General features: G+C 38.0%; 1 protein-coding gene across 1 annotated transcript in view; it reads left to right on the top strand.

Annotated features, from left to right (window-relative positions):
• The first annotated feature begins 439 nt into the window (after positions 1-439).
• SEMA3E (semaphorin 3E) overlaps positions 440-19,457 on the top strand; it is a 243,878-nt gene continuing 224,860 nt past the window's right edge. The window contains exon 1 of the mRNA XM_021689557.2: positions 440-841. Within this exon, the coding sequence (XP_021545232.2) occupies positions 727-841 (115 nt within the window). The 5' untranslated portion in view covers positions 440-726. The remainder of the gene's footprint in view (positions 842-19,457) is intronic.

The following is a 19,457-nucleotide window of genomic DNA, read 5'->3' as shown; positions in this document are numbered from 1 at the left end:
TCTCCCTCCTGATCCGCCTTCCCCATCAAAGCTTGGACTTGTCTCCTGCGCTGAGTGACGTGGGGCCAGTAATACTGGGAGGGCGGGTGGGAGTAGGGCACGTGGACCAGAAACACTTCCTAGAAACAGCTCAACCCTGCCTGAACTTTCCCTGTAAACACGGCTCGCTGACAGAACGGCATCCCTGCTGGGTGGATCCTGCAACTCCTAGAGGGAATGGCACTTCTTGTTTTTAATTAGCAAGGTGAAAGGTGAATTAAAACTAGCTGTTTGGCAAGTCAGTGCAAGAGACTGACTTCGGAGAGGCTTCAGGGAGCCAGAAGAGAAGAGCTCCACGGGGAAAGCAGTGCGTGTGCTCCGGGGTTTTTTTCTGAATGAAGCGCTTGCAGAAGTGACTAAAAAAAAAAAAAAAAAAAAAAATACAGTTTCCTCCTGAGTCTACCGGCATAGTTGCTGAAGAGGGCTCTGGACAGGACGTGGCTCTGAAGGCTCACTCCTTGGAATGTCCTCTTGCTCCCGGCTTATAAACAACTGTCTTAAGGGAAGAAAGGTTTTACATATCCAAATACAGCCTGACAAATGGCACTTTGGGACTGTGCTTTCTGATGACAACGCGTTCGATTTCTGACAAAGCCTCTCACGTGCTGCCCCTGGAGGGGAGTCCTAAGTAAAACTCAGACCCGCCTTAAAGTGAGGATCGGAGGGGTGCCCGGTGAGCAGAGCAGCATGGCATCGGCTGCGAACCTTGTCACCCGGCTCCTGTGGGCTTACTTACTGGAGCTTTGGATAGGAGGGCACACGGCTGATACCACTCACCCCCGCTTACGTCTGTCACATAAAGGTAGGTCACCTTTATAGATCCTTTTGTTAAAAAAAAGAAGAGAGCAATAGAGATCAAAGCACTTTAACACAGACCCTTAAAATGCGGCTGAAAAAAATTAATGCAAAACTGACCTAAGATTCTAAGTACCTCTAATTAGCATGTCAGTACTTAACCACACCTGAAAATAGTGCAAAATCGCATGCCAACTTAGAGATGTTATTTTTGTCTTGTAAATATTAGGTTGTGTTGATGAGAAGTTCACTCCCTAGCAGACACAACAGAAGGGAGCAGGAAGCAGGTTGTAAATAGCCTTGTGGCGCTGAATCCACCAAGTTAGCCGTAGGTATTTGAATACCGATTTATGCATTTTGGGAAGCAAGGATGTGGGAGAAGGGCTTTAGAAATAGAGGTGCAATGGATTTTGGTTTTGTGTTGTCCATAATGGGGATGAGAGGAGGGGAAAAGAAGCAAAATTATTTCTTACCCAGGATCACAGTCATCACCATGTAATTAAAATGACTAACGAGTGATATAAATGAGCTTTTTAGTCAAACTGATTATTAGAATTTCTCTTATGTCTGGCGAAAAAATATTCAGAGTTTATTAGCAATCCTTGTAAACTGACTTACATTTATTAAAGTATCAGGATACTATTCACACTAGCATCTAGTCTTTTAACGTAAATTCATATTGCTTCACTGAAGATCTGTCAGAAAGTGCTTAAATATTTTATTCTGCAGCTATGTCTTGGAAAGCAGCATTTGGTCATAAATAAATTATCAAAAGATAGCTTTTGTATCAGGACCAGCAAAAGCCAGTCATGAATAGGTTTGGTGATTTTTCCTGTAAACAAACAAACAAAACCCACATGTAGAGAAAGTGACTGCTGACCTAAAAGTAATTTGGAATACATTTTTCAGAAAGAAGTATTTGTTATCACTAATCATTGAGACAGATAACAGTTGCAATAACAAGAATTCCAGAAGAACCATTTTTCAATTGTGTGAGCTTTAAATGTCCCTATTGTAGAAAGAAGAGAAACCTGTATTTTTAAAGTATAGGTGTAATCTTTACCAGAGGGAGAAACAAAACAGGAAGCCTCACTTGTATAAGACATGATTGATCATTTTTTGGTTTTATTGGACAATCATCCATTGATTTTGACTATAGGAAATTTCTCATGTTTAGAAAAGTTAAAACACTATGAATACTTTCTTTATTTAAATAGATTTCCTATAGCACTCTCCAGTAGATAACATAAGTTTAAGAGACACATTGACACTAAATTTATAAAGAATTTAAAATAGAGTACCTAGCATTAGCACTGATTATTTGAATTAGGAAGATGTATCACGGTATGTATCAAAATGCATATTTCTAAGAAGTTTGATCAAATGTATCAAAATGTAAAGATTTGGTGTGATGAATTATGGACAAAGAAAGATGTCAGAAAAAGAACATAATAAATGGATTGTTTTTCTTGTGTAGACAAGAGGATAAGCTGCCAGTTTTGGCGGGCTACCATTCTACTACACCTGCTGTTAACCTTTTATACCTTATTATTAGGGTACTTGTTTTTAGTAGTTCAATATTAGGGTATTTTCAAAGGTATCTCCTTTTAGTATTTCATCAGAGAGCTTATAATTTGGTCAGAACATACCAAAACTCTCTAATGCATCTAAATGCTATGCAAAATACTGTTATCAGACTTATCTTCATTACGTTCCTCTTTTTTTTTTAGTACACCTTTCTTAATCAAAGCAATAACTGTAATTGATTTTATGGGTTGTGTTACATGATGTGGGAATAGAACTGCTACTCTCTATGTGTACAATCGACTGAAAACTACCACCAAATTCCCCTTTGGTTTTTCTTAATCTTTTTATTTAATGGCACTGGCTGAAATGCTCACTGTTGTGCTTTTATACAAAGACAGTGTATAGTTACCTGAAAATAGAATGTTCTCACTTGTGCAATTTAGCTAGCTAGCAAAATCAGCTGAGAGATCATACCAGAGATGTAACCTAAGCAGTAAAAGCCTACCGCAGGTGCCTCAGCAAAAGCAGAGGACTGCCAGACTAAGAATATGCAGCCCCATCAGTCCACTGTAAGATGCCCCCATTTACTCTTTACCTTCTGGAATTCAGTGGATATTTTAGGGGTATCCAAAAACTATGGGGGTGGTATTTAAGAGTATAATCTTTTGCTATCTTCAGTGATATCAGCAATTGTCACATTTTAGTAATGGGTCAGTTAGTTGATTGATACTATACATGAGTACATGGTCCTCCAAAATAAGGGGCCCTGGATATAAATAATGTAACACCTCTGAACTGCTGCCTAGCCCTCAGCAGATAAATCCGGGAGGCTCCCTGGAGGTGGTCTCCTCCATTATCAGGATGGCACTTGAGACCACAAGCCTAGAGTCCCTTCCCAAAAAGGAGGCAAAATTTCAGTGTTATATAAAAGTTTGAGCTAAATTGTATGAAAATACCCATGACATGTCCTTTTCCTCTCTCCTCCATCCTTCTCTATCTCTGGAAGAGGCATGTTCTAAAAACAGTTTAAGAGGAGGGGAGACGGTTAGAGCTAAAAGGGGAAAAAAGGCAGAGAAGGAAGGAAGACAAGGTAGAAAGTTGGTATCAGATATAGAGCATCTTCTTGCTTATTTCCCACTACCCTCCACCCGCAGTGGGGTAATACTGAATTCCTCCCTCTTCTTACTGAATATCCACTCCACTCCGATGTTAAGCAAATATGCTGAGAGCAAGCCTAGTGGATAAAGCTGTGAGATATTTACTCTTGTTGAGACAATGAACATATCTTTTAATATATTTTATACATATAAGATAAATTGGGTTAACAAAAATATAGCAAGGTGCTGTCCTGCTTTATAAGACTTTTCAGTCAAGATTTGAGTTGACATTAACTGTACTAGGCAAATATTTAAGAGTTTATGCATAGTTAAGAATTATAGCCAACTTTATAGCCAGTACCCTAAAGAGGATAATATTGGTGTGATTAATTCAAATTTATAATATTCTACCCAAGGATTTCCTTGAAAAATAGCTGTGATCCTCATGACAGAAGTGAGGGAGAGAGAGAAGGAAGGGAGTAGAGTCCTACTAGATTCAGCCACTTCTCTCTGTTGATGTCTGTTCTCTCCTTATCTCTCACCATCCTGCATTAATGAGGTTACAGGGAAGGCAAAAATAACCCTCTTGATAATGGAGCTCAAAGAAGAAAAAACAAATGAGCAAAGCCCCATGTCAAAGAAGAAATCCCAATGTACATGGAAAACCCCAGAAATTCAATCAAGGGAGTTTGGCAGATGGGGTAGGTAATCAAAGACCCAGTAAAGAATGACAATCACAGAAGCCAAGGAGAGTAGTTGTGTAATCAGAGGATGTTTGGTGAAGAGATAACGAAGTAAAGACATAACTATGGCAGAAGATCATTCCTAAAATATGTTGACCTTATGAAAGTGGATTTGAGCATTGAATATATATCTGTACATACAAAAAGTGGGATGAAGAGTATTAATTAGTCTGTCTATATTTAGCTATAACCAATTAAGAACAGATTTGTCATAGTTCAGAGAGTTCAGGATTCAGAGTCAGAGGTCTTCACTCCACCTCTAGTCCTTCCACTTATACTAATGGTAATTGTCTGTGCCTCAGTTTCCTTAATTTAAAAATAGGGATAGTAATGGTGCTTTCTCTGTATATCTTCCTGAGTTTTTGAGAGAATCAAATGAAATGACAAAATTGTGAAAGTACTTTATAACCTAAAAGTTACTTTATTAATGTTTCCTGAAGACTGATAGAAATTGAGAAGGTTAGAAGGAAACATGTCCTAAAGAGAAAAACCTTAAGGAATGGCATGAGTTTGGATATCAATAAATGCTAGGATAATGTTACTATAGAAGACAGAAGAAGCTGGTCTTAATTAGCATAAAATGTATGGTTTATCCTGATAGGTGGCATTCACTCCAAATCGCATCTTCCATACCTTTGGCTTCTGGTTATGATAATTTAGAAGATGATTGAATCACCAGTGTCTTTTTTTCCAAGATTCATGGCCAATAGTTTTGCTTTAATAGCATGTGTAGTGTATCAATTAATTATACATATTCATTTTACACCACAACCTTCAGAACTTTTTCCAATTTATATGGAAGAAAATTGAGATAGAATTCTAGAAGAGCACAATAAAAACTGAAAGTTTTATTTTATTTCTTTTAAAGATTTTTTTCTTTATTAATTCATTTGAGACACAGAGAATCAGAGAGAGAGAGCATGAGCAGGGGGAGAGGCAGAGGGAGAGGGAGAAGCAGGCTCTCTGCTGAGCCTCCAGGAGCCCGACGTGGGGCTTGATCCCAGGACCCCGGGATCATGACCTGAGCCAAAGGCAGATGCTTAACCATCTGAGCCACCCAGGCGCCCCCAAACTGAAAGTTTTTTTTTTTTTTTTAATTTTATTTATTTGACAGAGAGAGACACAGCGAGAGAGGGAACACAAGCAGGGGGAGTGGGAGAGGGAGAAGCAGGCTTCCCGCGAAGCAGGGAGCCCGATGTGGGGCTCGATCCCAGGATCCCGGGATCATGACCTGAGCCGAAGGCAGACGCTTAACGACTGAGCCACCCAGGCGCCCCCCAAACTGAAAGTTTTAAGTGATCATCCTGGAAGCGTGGTGTTCATTTCACATCCAGCGCAAATAAAAAAAGAGGCAGTGACTAGGCCAGTTTTTCCGAACCCAGCTCATAGCTCAGCCAGTAACTGGGTATTATCAATAGTGACATTAGTCACACATCTTTCTGCGATCAATAAATAAAAACTGGTCATAAGGCATGATTCATGAAGAAAGTAGTTAAACTAGGACCCAAGAGTAAACACAGATCTTCATGCCAGATCTCCATCAGGGAGAGTCAGTAAGAATTAAGTGATGGATTTATTAAGAAATAGTTTATATTAAATTAAAAACACCAGACTAAGATGAAAGGAATTACAATGTTTTATTGAGTATAGTTTACACAGAATATACTTTCTGTAGCGGAAGTCCATGTAAGGATTTTAGATGGTCTATTCTTCATACTTTTATGTTTGTTATGGACACATATTGCCCACATGTCACAGAAGTGCATATGGATATACTGAAGTCCCTGAATGAATATGAATTATTTAGTTCTTATCTGGATTTTGGGTCTTACACTGTGAAAACTGTTGTCCTTTAATATAGCGGTAGGGTCAGAGCTAGCAAAAACAGCAAATGGAATTTATAAATGAACTGGGCCAATTTTAGACTGAAAAAATAACTTAGTTGCATAAAACCATTTCTGCAGGTCTTATGAGGAGAGTGTCCTGTCCATAAGATAGAATCCAATACTTGTTCTTGACTATTAAATATATGCAGTAGTCATGTTGTCACAGTGGAATATTCTTTCAAAAATTTGTTGCCCTATTATTACTTTGCCGTCTATGTCAGATTTGTCACCTAGCTTGAGGTGATTTCATAGAGGGGGTCTCTCTGGGATGAGATCAACTTGGTGGCCTCAGTTCTATGGCCACATAATAAAGAACCAAACATCAAATTGGTCATTGCTGGTGGAAATTACTGTTAGCAATCTGCAGGATCAGTTCTATTTCTTCAAAGGTATCTACTGGAATCATCATTAGGAGTTCTTAGTGGGAGAGCGTGCAAAGATTTACTCCTTTATCTTTGTGTGTCAAACTCTTCTGTGGTTTAGTAGAGGAATTTAGTCTGCTGGAATCCAGAAATGGCACTTTGCATGCATGCATGCCCCTTTATCCATAGCCACCGCAGTGTTAAAGTAGTTTTGTAAGGTCAGGCTCAGAGAATTGAAAACAAAACAAAAGTGAAATCATACCATTAAAACATTTTCCAAAAGGTGCAGAGTGAAGATTTAGATTATTTTCTTAGTTTCAAGACGCAGAGCTAAATGGTCGTCAGAGTCTTTTAGCACAAAATCCGACACTTTGGAATATTATATAAATTCTACAAAGGTTGATGGTTATTTTAATAATTTTCTCGCAGCCTGGTTTTAAGTAACATTTGAAGCATAAGAGAAACTATCAATGTCATTAGTTATTTCTTGGACTTAGGCAAGCATTATTCTTTGATAAGGATGATAAGGGTGACAATGACAAGACTGAATATTGTATAGGCTGGATTTTCTGGACTATGAATGAAAAGAATGTGGGAATGCCACATTTGAACCCAGTGTTATAGTCTCTGAAGAATGTGCTGATTTCAAGAACAGAGATGTCTGTGGAATTGATGACTTGACTTCACATGCATGGCCCTGCTGATGGCCAAGGCAACTGATAACTCAAGCAATGTTCAGCCTCCCTTAATACTAATGCCTGGTTCAGGGTATTCCCACTATATGGCCCTCTTGCCCTGGTAATCTTGCCTCTACAAGTGTGGAAGAGGAAAAGAGAAATCCATGACTTGCCTGATTTCTGGGCTTAGATTAGAAATGTATTTCTACCTCTATTCCTGGTAACTAAACTCTCAGCCATTACTGCTCTCTGTTCAAGGACTTAGCTCATGGCTTTGGCACAGTTCATATAGAAGAATAGCGTAGGCCCAGGAATTACAAAACACTCTCACATTCTATTTTCATTGGCCTAAAAACTCTAGACTTTGGATGAGGCATACTGAATGTGAATCTTGCTTCTGGCTGTATGATCCTAAGGTCCTTATCTTTTCTGATTATGAATGTTCTCATCTGTAAAATGGGGTAATATGTAACTTGCATTACACTGAAAGAATTGCACGAGACAATGCAAATTAATGTGGCAAATACTTTAGCATGGGAAACTTTTCAGAGGTTATTCAATGAATCAGAAGAAGTTCAGAGAGAACTAGTCTACCCTGGTTCCCCTTTTTTAATTCTAAAACCATCATAAGTTAATTATTAACTTATGACTTAAAATAAGGGAAGATCTTATGACTTAAAATAAGGGAAGATCAGTATGGTTTTTTACTTGAAAGCAAAGATTTTCTTTCATGAAATCCAGCTCTTACTGGAGTAGATGACTAGAAGGAACAAGCGATATTGGGGTCTCCCATGTTTGTAACTCACTGTGGAATTATTTTTTTGATAGTGTAAGTAATTAAATTATTCTTAATTGGAAAGTTGGAACTTAAAGGAAGAGGAAAGTTGGAACTTCACCTGATGGCACCTTGGAGATAGCAGACCAAAGCCACAAAATAAACCAAAGTTACTGACAAAGGTTATTGTAGACCCAGCTTTGTAAAGCACATAGAACTAATATTACTAAGACCAGACCACACTGTCAAAAGTTAAACAAAACAGTGTCTTAGAAACAGCTATCTGCCTAGCATGTACTGCTTGCACTGAAAGCGAAAGAAAGCTTTCCATTCTACCTTCCCCTGGACAAACAGGTAGGAAAGCTGTGTGGGGCGCAATTCCTCACCTCTTGGTAGGTGTTCGATAATGCTCACTGAGTGGCTGTATAAATGAAACAAAATGATTTAGAGCCCTGGTTTTAAAAGGAGAGCCTGGTGGGGGGTGGGGTGAAGAGTACCAAGGAAACTAAGGAATCCTGAAGAACTATTTATGGCTCCTTTGGTAAGACATGCATTAGGAGAGAGGCTAGGGTGTTTTCTCCCTGTTCCCCTCCATTCCTCTGAGGGCTGCATGGTAGTGGAGCGGCCAAAGCCTCGGGACATCCTCCAGACCTGTTAACCACATTCACACGTTTATCATCAAGGTTCTTCGTGTTTTGCTTTTGTTTTTTCTTTAGTCTATCTTTTGCTGCCTTTGTCTTTCCTGCATGATCACCACACCCTCCCATTTTTTCTCTTATCACTTCATTCTTTGATTACCCCACTGTGTTGCTGTCACCACCCCCCCCCCCCCCGTTTCCTCCTCTTCCGCTTTTTTTCCAGAGAGATATTTTTATTTCTGCCCCATCTTAGGCCAGAAGTGGAATGAAAACGTATTGGTAGTGAATGGTCTATATCTTTGGCCCTCAGTTTATCTTCATTATTCGTTTCATTTTTCTTGTCTAATTCAACGAATAGAAAGACAGGACCTTTGAATTAAAAATCAAAGTTTAATTATACTCATTTGGCATTCAAAATTTGTTGAAATTCATGACTTAGGAAATAATGAAATATGAAAATGTGGCAAATACTTTAGTATTTGCTTACTAGCCACCTGGACAACTTGTCCTCTTTGTCTAGCCTGTGTTTCTAGTGGGCAGCTGATGCTGCCAGGCCCCTTGTGACTCTCGTGGCTGTGGGGATTGGAGTGGGAAGGAATGAGGGTACCCAACAGGAGTGGACATGCCTGCCCTCCATTCTCTGGCTCAACTTGGGTTAAGTGTAAGTTAGCATATGCTTTATGTAAGCCTATCTCTTTCTAGTCCATTTTAGTCCACTTTCTCTGAGTTTTAAGTTTTAATTCATTGAAACCAGAATAAAAAGAGGCTTTTATTTATAGGGTAGAACAGAGGAGCAGCATCCCAAAGGATAAGTCTCAGTGGTGATGTTAGGTAGCCAGACTAACTCCAGAACCCAAAAAGAACAGCAGCAAAGAAAATGGGAATCAAAGAAGGGGAAAATAGAGGTCAGCTAGGGATACTGACCTTTTCCTTTCTGGCCAATTCCCTCCCAGGAAATGATGGGAAATGAGGAGGGCTTTAAATTCAAAGCTCAAGATGCACTGTGGAACTAAAGCCAAAGAGGAACTGTGCTGACAGAATTGCATATAGCTCTTCATGCCTCTTGATGGCTTTTTTCCTAACCCTGAGTCCAAGAGTTTATTATGGACCATGTGATTTCTGAGATTCTTTCCAATTCCAGAATTGTAGGACTGTTCCTTCCCTTATGAGACCTCCCAGTGTGTATAATTTCTCCAAAATATTTTTTAAAATTGTTATTAGGGAACAGTATGTTCTAGTGGAAAGAGTAAGTACGGGCTCACAATTTTAAAATCCTGGGTTTGAATCTACAGTGCGTATATCCTATTTGATGCTGTATTATTCTGGCTAAATCATTGAACTTCTGAGGCTTACTTTTCTTACAAGTGTAAAGAGACTAAGGAACACTGCCAATCCCAAATGATTATTGTACAAAACATAAATGTATCATGGAAATGGATATTGTGTTGTAATGGCTCATGATGTTCCCTAGTTTATATAATTGTCTTTAAACATTTTAAGATTTTTGAGGGCAAGGAGTCATTTTATTTTATTATTTCATTTTATTTACTTGGTAAGACTCTTGCGAATAGAATAAAATGACTTACTCAGATCATTCCTAAAGCCAGTAATTAAAGGCTGGGTGGTTAGTAGCTAGTGAATAAAAACAAAACCGAACTTTTTGTTGTTGTTGGCTTCTGTGTTATGTTTTTAAGAGGCAGAGCCACTGCTCAAAAATTCACCTGACAGAAGGCTTAGTTGAATTTCATTGCAGAGGAGATGAAGTTACTGGGGATTTTCTTTTGTTCCTTTTCTGAATGAGGGTCCCAGAGGGGATAAGCACTGGGGTGCTATGCAAAGTGTCAGAGACTGGCAACATCAACATCCCTGGGAAGCTTCTGCATCAATAATTCTGGGGCTTCGGAAGCTGTGTTTTAACAAGCCCTGCAGGTGACTCAGTGCTCGCTCCATGGGAGCGGGAGAAATGCTCGGTGGGCTAAGTGGGGTGATGCTACAAGGGAGCCTCACTTTCATGTTACCTTTTTCATTTTTTTCCCCCTTTAGGTCCATCACGTAGGTTGAGGGTGTCATTTATTCAGATTTCCAAATCATACCCTTGGTCTTGATAAATATACTTAAATTCATGAGTATCTATTATACCATTCTCTACCTACTTTTTTTTACTAGATGACATATATAGGTAATAATTTAACATATACATTGTATCTGTTGTGAATGACCATTGATGATATAAATTGTAACACATCATGGTATCATTGAGTTCAGATGAGAAAACATCGAATATTGGTGAATTGTGGAAAAGCATTTTGTAAGATTCCAGAACTCATTCATCTCTCGGGGGAATGTTTTCTTGGACTAATAAAATTAGGTCCACTTCATTTTTTTTAAGGTTTTTTTTTTGTTTGTTTTATTTTTTTAATTTTATTATATTATGTTAATCACCACACATTACATCATTAGTTTTTGATGTGGTGTTCCATGATTCATTGTTTGCGTATAACACCCAGTGCTCCATGCAGAACATGCCCTCTTTAATACCCATCACCAGGCTAACCCATCCCCCCACCCCCCTCCCCTCTAGAACCCTTAGTTTGTTTCTCAGAGTCCATAGTCTCTCATGGTTCGTCTCCCCCTCCGATTCCCCACCTTCATTTTTCCCTTCCTACTATCTTCTTCTTTTTTTTTTTAACATATAATGTATTATTTTATTTATTTATTTGACACAGAGAGAGAGAGAGAGACAGTGAGAGAGGCAACACAAGCAGGGGCAGAGGGAGAGGGAGAAGGAGGCCTCCCACCGAGCAGGGATCCCGACGTGGAGCTCTATCCCAGGACCTCGGGACCATGACCTGAGCCGAAGGCAGATGCTTAATGACTGAGCCACCCAGGCGCCCCATCACTTCATTTTTTTGTTGTTGTTGTTATACATCCTGATCTTTCCCTTCAGGGATTTAGAAGCTTCTGTATCTTTTTAAGAAACATTTATTCAGTCATTCACTTACTCCATTACTACTCATTGAGCTTCTTCCAATTAGATATTGACTATCATGCTAGGGTTTTAAGAATAAAAAGTACAGTTTTGTAAATGTGATGCATTTTCTGGATGGGACCCTGGAACCATAATAGTTAAAAACATAAGGAAATCTAAATAAAGTGTGAGTTTTAGTTAGTAATAATGGGTCAGTAATTGTTTATTAATTGTGACAAGTGTACCCCTATTAACGTAAGCTGTTAATAGGGAAAATTGGGTGTAGCTATATGGGAACTGTCTTCACTAACTTTACAACTTTTCTGTAAATCTAAAACTATTCTGGGGTGCCTGGGTGGCGCAGTCAGTTGGGCGTCTGCCTTCGGCTCAGGTCATGATCCCAGGGTCCTGGGATCGAGTCCCGCATCGGGCTCCCTGCTCAGCGGGGAGCCTGCTTCTCCCTCTGCCTCTGCCTCTCTGTCTCTGTCTCTGATGAATAAATAAATAAAAATCTTAAAAAAAATTAAAGCTATTCTAAAGTAAGTTTATTAAAACACACACACACACACACACACACACTCCATCTCTACTCAAACACTATTCCTGAGAAGCTTAAGGCCTAGTTTTAAGAAGAAGAGACAAGTCATGGGGCGCCTGGGTGTCTTAGTCAGTTAAGCATCTGCCTTTGGCTCAGGTCATGATCCCAGGGTGTGGGATGGAGCCCTGCATGGAGCCCTGCATTGAGCCCCTCATTGGGCTCCCTGTTTGGCGGGAAGCCTGCTTCTCCCCCTCCCACTCCCCCTGCTTGTGTTCCTGCTCTCGCTATCTCTCTCTGTCAAATTAATAAATAAAATCTTTAAAAAAAAAAAAAAGAAAAAGAAGAGACAAGTCATGATGGAGCAGGATTTTTTTCTATATGGAAAGTTAACACACATAATTTATGGAAGCATGGGGTTGGGAAGAAGAACCAGAGCACAGTCTTGGAGATGAGTAGGGTGAGAAGTGAGGAGCAAATGATCTATGTCTAATCCTGTCTTGCCACCATTTCTGCCACCCTCCCACCACCATCCCACTGCATATTATGTGCTGTGTCCTCCTAGAAACACAGTTACCCTTTGATATATAAGTCACTGAGTTCTACTATGTTCATAGCTTTCTCATACACAATAGTATCACAAATGTTCTGTGTTCATGCTCAATTAAATTGCCCCCATTTCTATACGACTTTAAGCAGTTCTCACTTTTTTTGCAGGAGTAATATGATTAATGTAAACTCACAAGTAAATTTTGAAATTTTTGAAGGCAAATTTATTATTTTATTGCTTAATCCTTAGAATCGAATGTACTTTGGATACTTAATAAATTTATTTCATTGATTGCATTTAATGTATAGAATGTAATTGTTATGTTTATTCACATTAATGTCACCAATCTGAATTCTTTTGTTGGATGCCACATCTAAATAGGTTCCTAATGTGGATGGCACAAAATGAGGTGGTAGGGCTTGGGGGTGAGCATTCAGAAGTCAGGAAAATGGATGAGAATACTTCTCTTCTGCCCCTGCTCCAAAATGTTAGGCCCTACTTTGGTTTCAGGTATTCTATTACTAAAGTTTTGAAGAGAAATCCAGAACTGCTTTAAAATTATTCAGGAAATGTCTGTATATTATTGGAAGGCACAGTTTAAGGCTTTGGCAGAGGGTGGTTTGAACTCATCTGGGCCATTACGTGATCGATGTCACATTTCAAGCATCTTTTCTTCCCATTTGCTTCAGTCATGATCTCCAGTGTCCAGTGTAACATTGCATTCATTTCTAGAATGATGAACTATGAAGAGAGACAAAGAGCTAATGCATGAAATCAGCAACAAAGCAGAAAACAAAGGCAAGACCATAAAAGGGTAATAACTCAACACCTTTGTTTCTGAAGAATATTCTAAATGAACAAAAGCAAGAATATTTGTTTTCTTTTTATCACTTTATCCCTGTGCAAAGGTTGGTTTATGAATAATTTGACTATGTTGCCTTTGTCTTGTGGATTTATTATTTTAAAAGCATGGCTGTAGGCAATAATATAGTGAGAAGAATAAACGATGTATAAAAGTTTTATTATTAAAGTTAGTTTATGCAAGGTATTTTCAATTTATTTCCCAACCCAAGTTAATTGAGAAAGAACCAATAAAAAAACTTACCTTATTAAGATTTTATCTAACAAAAATGGACAATATATTTTGAAACCGTTGTATCCTTGAGTTTTTTTTTTAAGCACCATACTAATTATGCAAATATAATATACCTAACATAAAAGAAGAAATTAATGGACAGAAACAGTAAGGTTAAAAGTGAAGTTAACTCAGGAGAAAGCACACATTTGCCACTGTCCCATTCTCCTAATAGGAGTAAATAAATATGGAAACAGGAAGCACCTGATTATTTTATTTTTAGAAACTAAAGTTGTCAAAATAAACATATAGAATAGGATCATTTTGATCATTTTGAGCAAGGTCAAAATAATATATTTTTAAAAATATGTGGAAAGTAATGGAAAATAAAAATGATTTCTTTTGAAATAGCTCTATCATTACTCATGAAACTGATAGAGCTTATTTTTCCTTATGAAAAGAAAAAAAAAAGGAAAAGAAACTTCAAGTTCAACATTATCACAGTGCATGAATGTTACACATATTTCTGGTCAGATGAATGATAATCTGACAGATACTTTGTAATTGCTTAGAACGGGTACTAAAATATTGAGCTTGCTGACAGTTTAAGGGTCTGCCTAAACTTGAGTTAACCATATGGTATATTCTTAGAATAGCCATACCACCCATGTTTAAAATTTAAATTAAACAGAAAAAAAAAATCTTCTTTCAAAATCAAATGTTATCATTTTAGTTGACGTACTGTTAGCCAAATAACTGCACCTTCTTATTAATAAGGGGACACAAAATATTTCCTTTTAATTGTCCAGAATAAAGAAAGAGAAGAGAGAAGCTAGGACTGTGAAATACTAGAATGGATATTACGAGCCACCAAAAAATATCAATTAGTATATTGTTATAATTATGAGAAGTTAATGTGTTTAAACTTCAACACATTAATATGCTTTGATTTTCTAGTAATTCCCCAATGCAGAATTCCCTTGTAATATTTAGATAACCACAGGAAGAAGAAAAATAGTACAATTAAGTCAATTACACTTATAATTAAAAGAATGTAATTATATCTTTGTCATTATATTTCTCAGAAATAAGACAAAAATTACGTACTGGGCACTGCTTTTGACAGATTTTTTTGCCAAATGTTTTTTACTTGCTCCAAAATGTGTATGCCCAAACTGAAGTCTGATGTATTTTAAGATTGTAGAAGAATTTTTCAAATCTGGAGAACAAAAAAGAGAAGTCTCTAAGACTTAAAGTAATAAAATTAGGCAAGAATAAAAATAAAAGATTAGGAAATTAAGAACAATGAGAAAGTCCACATGCAAATAAAGCAGTAGAAATACATTAGATGCCTTTTATAATATTGGTCTCAAGGGATGCAAAATAACAGAATACTAGGATTTTGTGGAATGCAGTTATGTTTTGGAACATACAATTGTTTTTCCTAGGCATTTGCATGCCTATATGAGCGAACATAAAATAATAGGAATATAGTTGTTCAGATTAGAGTGCCATTTGTCCCATTAGTCGGCTAATATATAGCCACTGCATAGTTAGCACAGATCTTGATATTGCTTTAGTTGTGAATGTCCAAAATACTGGTAAGATAAGGAAATGTATACAAAATTGATCACTGGTAAGCTTCACTGTCTTGGAATAAAACTCTTGCCTGCAAAGGCCCTGCTGGAGGGAGTGCTGCCCTGGTGGAAGCTTGCAGAATACTGCAATTTTGTTGCCTCCAGCTCTGGTGCATTTCACTTCTAAGGTTCCCCAGCCAGGCTCCAAGTTTCCATTCACACTGCTAGCCACGCAATTTCCCTTTGTCTTCACTGACTATTTTTTTCCTCTTAACAAATAGGCCCAGCTGCTCCTGCAGCCGGTTGCCCACACTCCCCCATGCTGCTCTTGCTGAGGATGGCAGCCAGAGCAAAGAATAACAGCTGGGATTGACTTACTTTGGCATCTAAATAATTTGGGGTGGGTCCATTCCTAACTTTATTATTTCATTTAATCTGTATAATCTTTCCTTCTGCTGAACTTCAAAAAAAAAAAAGAGGTAAATGATATTGTTTCTGAAATGCTGTCTTCATCTGGCTGTGACTCTTACACCTGGCCTGCTCAAGTTCATTTTGCACACTGTTATTTTTTCCACTCTGAAGCACCTTTTGGAAAACAAATGCTGCAGAAACAAATTTACTAATGTGATACTGGACACATTACTTACCCTTTCTCTGACTCAAATAGATGGAAAATAAATTGCCCCTCTGCCACTGATTATGATAAGGATTAACTGAAAGAACATTTGAATTCATTTAGAAGAGTGTCTGATGCATGGTAAATGCTAAGTAAGGGTTGGGTAGAAGGAAAGTCAAAGGCGGGGCGGGGGGGGTGGGGAGGGAAGGAGCTGTGGAGAGCACTGGAGAGCAAGAGTGGGGCAAGGGAGAGGAGAGAGAAAATGGAGAGGGTGAGGAGGAGAAAGAAGGGAGGAAGGGAGCGGGGGAGGGAGGGAGGGAGGAAATAACTGCTGGAATATGGAAAAACAATCAGTATGCTTATGCGGTTAAAACCAATGTTGCACATGTAGGATTTTTTTTTTTTAAGATTTATTTATTAGAGAGAGAGCGCACACGCATACACATGAAATAGTGGGGAGGGGCAGAGGGAGAGAATCTTAAGCAGACTCCTCTTTGAGCACAGAGCCTGATGCGCGACACGATCTCAGGACCCTGAGATCATGACCTGAGCGGAAACCAAGAGTCGGGTGCTAAACCGACTGAGCCACCCAGGCGCCCCTCACATAGGATTTCAAATATCTTATTCCAACCAAAATAAATATCAACATTTAGAGAAAGACTGAAGCTTAGGAAAGCTCGTGGAATTTTACCCAAATCAGAATTTTCTCGAAGGTAGGGATTTCAGTGATTTAATCACATGCATGGCATCCAGACAGGGAGTCAGACATGTTTATCATTCTGAATTTGTACACTCTCATGGGAAGGGAATTCCCTACCTGATAAGGAAGTCCATTCCATTTTTATTTTTTTTTATTTTTAAGAAATTTCGGCATCCAACATGTGGCTTGAACTCACGAGATCAAGAGTCACATGCTCGACCAACTGAGCCAGCCGGGCACTGCAAGTCCGTTGCATTTTTGAATGTTCTGAGGAGGGGAGAAAGTATTTGCATCTGACTGTATCTTCCACTTTTTAGTTGTAGTTCTTTTCTCTAATGCCATAAGGTTGTAAGTCATGGCAGACGCCCACATGCTTAAAAGAGAGTCATCAGGCCCCTCTGTGGTGGTGGGTGAACAGTTCTCCTGCCATGGTTATCCTGTCCGTGCTGTCAGGGCTCCCATCATGCTCCTCTTTGTTACCGCCCCCCTCCCCCCCTTAAATGGAGCACCACGATCAATACTCAAGAGATGCCTGCCTTGTCCTCAGAATAGTGGTGCTGTCGACTGGCAACTTTTATTTATTAAAGCCACCTGAGTTGACAGCAGCTAATTTGGCAAATATGCCGACCTATTGTTTACGATGAGATTGCAGTTGGGATTTTCACATGGACTCTAAGCCAGCACGTTCCTTTATTTCACGTGTGTGGTTTATTTGTTGAAGTGAAGGAAAACCGTCTCCTGCTCTAATGTAGAACGTGAATCATAAGCATAGTAACAGTGTGTGGTGTCCTGGAAAAGGACGTGAGCTCCAGAGTGAGACACTCCTAAATTGAAAGACTCTTTCTGCTCTTGTGTTTACTTTTTCTTAACATCAGTTTTTACATTTATTATCTTTAGGAAACTAGTTAGAAATGGTAGAACTTATATTCATTATAGAAACTCATTTAAAGTGTATTTTTTTAATTTAAAATACACATTGTATGGGCTTTCTCTAGAATGTCAGTGTTTGGAAGAAGGTTAACGCACATTTAAGACAATTTTTAAATGAGCGTATATAGGATATATGCTTTTGGCTTTCAGAGAAGATGTAGACCAATAAAGGTCATTGCTGATTTTCTTCATAAACATTGCTGAGATAATTTATATAACTATAGTAAGTGAATGGTTAACTTGAAATTCTTTAATATGAAAAAATAAAACACAACCTTTCTTCACAGCTAAAATAAACAGGAGACTTTTTAAATGTCTTAACAATTTTTATTTAAAAAGAATCTGGAATGGTCACCACAACAGAATGGCAGAATTAAAATACCACCGTAGCTGTGATTGCTTAATTTTGTAACTTTAATTTGCTGTCATTTTGTAGATTTGCCAGTCTCTCTGGGTATTTGTAGAAAGTACTGCGATCTTAAAAAAAAGAGGCATATGATTTTTCAGAATAATTTTTTTCATTAACTCCTTGTAAGTCAAATAGTAAGCTCTAGAAAAATAATTCACTGAGGACTTTATATGTTAAAAAGTATGTGTCATTAAAATTAAATTTATGAAAAAACTATTTTTTTAACCAGACTTATTTGTGGTCTCTGTTCTGTTCTTGTTAATAGGATTAGCTTCATCAAGTGCTCTTTTCCTATATTACTAGTTTATGAGCTCCTTACACTTTTTAGGAATTTTGAATGTAGAGGAAAAATGACTCTAAGAATAATATTGAGTCAGGTGGTCATCAAGTCCAAAGAACACTACATATCCATTGTTTCTTAAATCAATTTATATCTTTCTGGTCCCACTAATGTATTTATGGTCCATCTGCTTTATTACAATAGCCTCCTGACTAACATCTTACTGTCATCCAATTTACTTGTCATACTACAAATAGAATGATCATTAAAAGTGCAAATCTTACTCATTTCATTCCCCAAAATAAATCTTTAATGGAAGAATATGCATGGCTTTTTAGAGAAAATGCATACTTCTTGGCGTGGTATGCTAGACTTCTCGTGACCTGAGCCCCGTTTACTTTTACCCTTCTTTCTTGTTATATATCTTTTTTTGAGGTTCAATCTCCAGTGATTCTGAACTCCATGACATTCTGGACATCTGTCAAGCCTTTTCTTGCCTCCAAGCCTTTGTACTTTGCCTCTGCTTCCTAGAATGGCTTTTTTCTTTTGTCTCCATCCTCCCTTCCTCTTCTGCTTACTGTTAATGTCTGCTCATTTTTTAGGACTTGATTTAAACATGATACGCCTTTGCCAGTCTTCTATTAGCCTTCACAGCAGTGCATGCATACTTTATAACAGTTACTTATGTTGTATTACAATTATCTATATATTAAATTCACTAGGATTAACTTGTTGGGAATAGAGACAGTATTTTACTCATTACTGTATCACAAGTATATATCTTAGTACCTAACAAAGAGTAGGAACTCAATAAATAAATGGATGAATGTGTTGTGCTCTGACCAACTGGTCTTTTCTGGGTGTTCATTCTGTACGAGAAACATGTGGGAAAATCTATACTTCATTGGCACAAAAGAATCTTTCTCTAACTTAGGAGAGCCGTAAATAGCCAGTTCACAGATAATTCCAAAATTATTCAAAAATATGTTACCCATAAGCTTCATCATTTTTAGGTTGATATTATTTTTTTGGTGTTGTGAAAGAATACTTTTTAAGCACTACTCTACTTTGTATAAATTCCAGATCAGCATCTTTGGTAACATCTAGTATATGAAACAGCCTTTTAAAAAGCCCATCAAACAGAGATTTACAATTTCCTCCTTCATAAAATCACTTAGTTACCAATGTATCCAAATTATAAATTCTAGTAAAGGAAGTGGAAGCCCTTTAAACTGTGTGACACAGTTATGAAAAAATATTTGGTGGGGTTAGTTTCAT

Source organism: Neomonachus schauinslandi, chromosome 12, assembly GCF_002201575.2.
Source record: "Neomonachus schauinslandi chromosome 12, ASM220157v2, whole genome shotgun sequence".
NCBI classification, from domain to species: Eukaryota; Metazoa; Chordata; class Mammalia; order Carnivora; family Phocidae; genus Neomonachus; species Neomonachus schauinslandi.
The sequence above is the reverse complement of the archived record's forward strand: the minus strand, read 5'-3'. Positions and strand labels throughout refer to the sequence as shown.